Source organism: Formica exsecta, unplaced genomic scaffold (assembly GCF_003651465.1).
Source record: "Formica exsecta isolate Colony F162 unplaced genomic scaffold, ASM365146v1 scaffold272, whole genome shotgun sequence".
Lineage (NCBI taxonomy): Eukaryota > Metazoa > Arthropoda > Insecta > Hymenoptera > Formicidae > Formica > Formica exsecta.
This window is the reverse complement of record NW_021849984.1, coordinates 18,623-23,247: the sequence shown is the minus strand read 5'-3', so window position 1 is coordinate 23,247 and position 4,625 is coordinate 18,623. Positions and strand designations below refer to the sequence as shown.

At 33.9% G+C, this 4,625-nt stretch overlaps 2 protein-coding genes across 4 annotated transcripts in view; one reads left to right on the top strand and one right to left on the bottom strand.

The window, feature by feature from the left end:
* LOC115237083 (mitochondrial inner membrane protease ATP23 homolog) overlaps positions 1 to 239 on the top strand; it is a 1,996-nt gene extending 1,757 nt beyond the window's left edge. Inside the window, exon 6 of the mRNA XM_029809917.1 lies at positions 1 to 239. Coding sequence (XP_029665777.1) covers positions 1 to 111 — 111 coding nt within the window. The 3' untranslated portion in view covers positions 112 to 239.
* A 411-nt stretch (positions 240 to 650) lies between these two features.
* The window catches only part of LOC115237084 (pro-resilin-like), a 7,697-nt gene continuing 3,722 nt past the window's right edge, over positions 651 to 4,625 (bottom strand). For all 3 annotated transcript variants that reach the window (XM_029809918.1, XM_029809919.1, XM_029809920.1), the window contains exons 3-4: positions 2,042 to 2,434; positions 651 to 1,864 (exon numbers count right to left, since the gene is read on the bottom strand). In XM_029809918.1, coding sequence (XP_029665778.1) covers positions 1,598 to 1,864; positions 2,042 to 2,434 — 660 coding nt within the window. In that variant the 3' untranslated portion in view covers positions 651 to 1,597. The remainder of the gene's footprint in view (positions 1,865 to 2,041; positions 2,435 to 4,625) is intronic.

Genomic DNA, 4,625 nt, shown 5'->3' with positions numbered 1-4,625 from the left:
TTCACAAAATGCTACAATGATCTAGAACCAGTTGGCAGGAGAATTCGTAGAAATTCAGATGATATGCCAAGAGCATATGCAGAAGCACATTTGTATGGATATGATTATTAAACTTTATAAATATTGTGTATTGAGACACACAAATTAGGCAATTAGATTGGAAATATGTATATACACACATACACAGTCTGTTTGATAATATATTTATGATACTTATTAATATACCAATATTACATGACAAAAATTTTATTTTATTTACACTCATTAGTTTTTAACAAACTCTTAGTAAATTTTAGCAAAAATAGTTAGGGTATACAAACACCATATTGCAAGTGCTTTTTAATATATTGGCGTCTTTTAAAACTTAGGAATCTATAATAATCTATAATAATCTCATTAATCTGTATACAGCTTCAATGATAGTTAAGTAAATAATAGCCACTGGAAATTTGATATGAATCATATCTTTGATATGAATGGTATAGACTTTATTTTAAGAATATTTGACAGCAATTGAGTATTTCTCTTATTCATTTGTATCTTATTATATATCGGATCAGATATCGAAACTAGGGTTGTGTGATTATAAAAATATTTCTAGTTACATAAATCTGGCAATTTCAAAGAAAGAGGACATTAGTATTATTTTTAAATTTTATTATAATATCAAATTTTTCTTCTTGAGTATATAATCGCCTCATTACATAATTCAATCGCGAATTAATTTTATATATATAATATTAATTTGTAGTAATTGTCTATACTAACATTGCTTAGAGAATCTTCATTCATTTCAAGATTTCAAATACTGAAAACAAAACGAGTTTTAGCGTGCAAAATAAGACAGAAAAGCATAAACGAAGAATATTATATATTTATTTTCTATTTGCTTTATATTCTCTATTTTCTTTCATCCTGTAAATTTTTATCACAAAACAGTGCTAAACAAACATAATTTTATTATACAATCGCGCGCCCGCGTATAGAAAGTTTAATATAGATCCGCATGATCCAATCTTTCATGATTCGTGAACTAATCTGCAAGTATCTATAATCAAAATAAAAATGTAATAATGATTGTATAGCACAAATTAAATAGTGCAGAAAATTACATTTTTTAATTATCTATTTAAAAGTCTGTAAAGAAATGAAAAGGAAGGTTGGCTTGTGCTGATGTACAGTTTGCCCCAAAATTGGTGGAAAGAATATTGCTATTTCTTGCAAAGTTATATAAGGAATAAATCTACACACACACAAGAATATAACAACATTAATAGTTTTTAAATTATAAAAATATTTTTGAAAGCTTTTTGCGCGCACGAGCGTGACTAAGATTCAAAAATGCAGATAAATGTTTTTATTATTATTGTGAAGATTGCGAAAGATTATTATTGAGTGAAGGTAAACTTTGACAGAAGTTATGTAAGCATTTTTCTTTCACCATACATTCTTTTTTTTGTTACGTTTAATGATTCTTTTTTAGAATGTCGTTATATGCAGTATAACGATTCGTTGTGCTGTAGTTTCTTTTTTTATTATTATTATTTTTTTTTTTTTATTTGACGGAAATTGAACAACCCTAGACTCGACGCTAAAGCTAGTAGCCTCGAAAATCTCCGCCCGGTCGAGGTATGTCATAACGGGGATTTCCATCGTAAGACACCTGTGCGCTGAAGCCGTGTTGCCAATCAGCGGTGTATCGCACGACTTGCGTTCTGCCGTCCGGAAGTTGCACTCTATATTCGCCACGAACGATATCGCCGTCGCTAATAGCGTTGTGGGAATAATCATTGCCGAAAGCATCTTCCTTCACGGCGTAATTAAAGTCGAAGGGCATGCCGGGTTCGTGATGATGATGATCGTGCTATAGCGAGAGATATATCAGTTAAAGAGTTAAATATACACTCTGAGAGTCATCACAATATTTAAAATAATACCAATTCTTTCTTAAAATCTTTCATACGACTGATTATATTTGTCAAACATTTAATCATTTCTCTCGAGAAAGTATTTAGAAGGTATTTATTTCGTGTGTACTTACAGCAGGTTCGATAGTATTCCCGTTAATACCGGTCCCTTGGCCAGTATAGGTCGGATAACCAGGTGTGGGAGTCGGTCTAGGTACGCCGTAGGTCGGCGTCGGCCTGGGTACGCCGTACGTCGGCGTCGGCCTGGGCACGCCGTAGGTCGGCGTCGGTCTGGGAACACTAGGCGTCGGTCTCGGCCCGGGAAAGGTCGGCGTCGGTCTCGGCCCGGGAAAGGTCGGCGTCGGTCTCGACCCGGGGAAGCTCGGCGTGGGCTTCGGAAATTGCACCGGGGGTTTGCTGTACGTGTAACCGCCCTTCGTCGGCTCTGGCGGCAGATATGTGTTGCGCCGCGTGCCCGGTGGGAGATCACCAATAACATTGGCCACCGTCACGCAGAGCACGGCCAGCTACACAGGAGAAGTCGGGCTTGCTGAGAAACACGCTCTCCGAGCGAAAGAAATCACAGCACAGTTTCGAATATGATTTTAGAAATAAAATAATCCGTCCGATTTTAAATCGATATCAATAAAGGAATTCGCGTCGATAAAATTGACGATTAAGCCGGAGGAGCTTTCAATCGCGCGATATACATATCGATGAGAAGTTTTTCGTGATAAGACAAAAAGAGAGAAGACTGCCAGGGGTTGTTTTAAATCAAGCGTTATGACATTATCAGCTTCATAATATGAGGTTTCCGATCGTAAATAAATGGATATATTTTTTATCGCGGCTATTAAAGAGCGAGACACCTCTCTTACGCTATAATATGTGATCTTTTATTAATTTGAAGGACTTGGAGCGGCATTACATACTTGGTTGTACCATACGCGTGAGAGAAAGTCGTGTGAATTCTCCGAGATTTCAAAGATTAGGAATTTATAATTTCGCGGAATAAATCTTCATTCTTGTCGATCTATCTTTTTCTTAACACATTTATTACTCGTTATTATCATCAATTATATGTGCGTGCTACATTACTGCATTTATAAAAGATATTGCTAAACTTCGATAGAAGACCTTACTCTCGACGTTCTTAAATCACAAATTTCATATTTCCCGAATAAATGAAAATAAAATCGAGATAATGCGTTACGCTTTCAAACGTAATAATATACACACATTCGAGTTATAAACATAGCTATTACTTATTTCGAGATGCAAGTTTATCGCGTCATTTGCAATATGAATGCGCAAGACGAAGACGTGTTTTTATAATCGGAACATATGTCAGCAGTCGACATTTCGAGAAATCGTCCAGGTCCAGCCATGTAACGAGAACGTATGTAATAAGCCGTCGCGATGTCGCAAACCTGATGACAGTTTAGTGCCATCAGCGTAGACGTATATCGACATTCGGTGCATATAGATTCTATATCTTTGCAATTTTAATATGCATCGCACGTGTATATTATCGCAGAATTTCTATTTTATCGCGTTGCTTATTCTTCAGCTTCTCATATTTTAATATTTAATATTTTATAAAAAAGGCAAAATGTATATATTTTTAATAGACAACATAATTACAATGAAAATATTATATATTTTTATTCTTATTTTTTATCGTAAGAAATGTCTAAACTTTTTGCATATGAATATTATAGAAATAGGTCAAAATAGTTGGTTTACACGACGGGTTAATAGCCGGATACATGAGTTTCCGTCGAGCCTCGATTCCATCGCAACATGCTCTATGTCTAATACTAGAATCTTTTGTTCGAATTATACCCGGCATATCATCTCCGCGCAAACGGACGCTCCTCAACTTTCAGAGATCCGGTGTTGAATATCGCTACACAATCGTTCCCGTGGGTGACATTTATGTCGCGAGTAAGCGCTTATCAGTTACAAATACGAACCGTATCGCGAGTCGTATTATAAGCGTATAATTTTAATAAATCAAACGCGTCTTCTGTTACCGCCGAGAGTTTGATATTTAGTACGTCAAGACGTCGGGAAAACATTTTTTCCGTGGTGCAACATATCTCGCGTATTGTGACTTTTGATGAGATTGATGGAACTAATTATAGTCTGTGATGAAATGAAACATGTGTCGAATGAATAAAATAATTCTCATCCATCGTTCGCAATGCCTTCTTGTCAATATTATTACATGTTAGTTCACACAATAAATCGTTGGAAATTGAGATTATAAATTAAATGTAATTTTCTTTTTTTAATTTTTTTATACATGCTAAAATCAATAACTATTATTAATGTAAAGATAAACGACATCTAAGATTTAATTCACATATTATTCTACTTTTGCAATTTATCATATAACAGAAAAAAAATTGTGAGAAATATTTTATACATTTGAAGTAAATTAATTTGAGATTTAATTAGAGATTTTGCGTAAAATTTGATTATTGTTGATCAGATTTTATGAATTTTATTTTTGCATACTTGAATTTTACATTAATCACGTAGGAGAGAAATAATCATATAAATACTATCTGAAAGATTTATTAGAAAATCTTTTACGCGATGATTATAATACTGTAACTGTTTACTGGGCCAAGATAAATTATACAGTACAAGCAGAGAAAAAGACAATAAACTATAAGATAATATATTATATAATTATAATATATTTTTGTA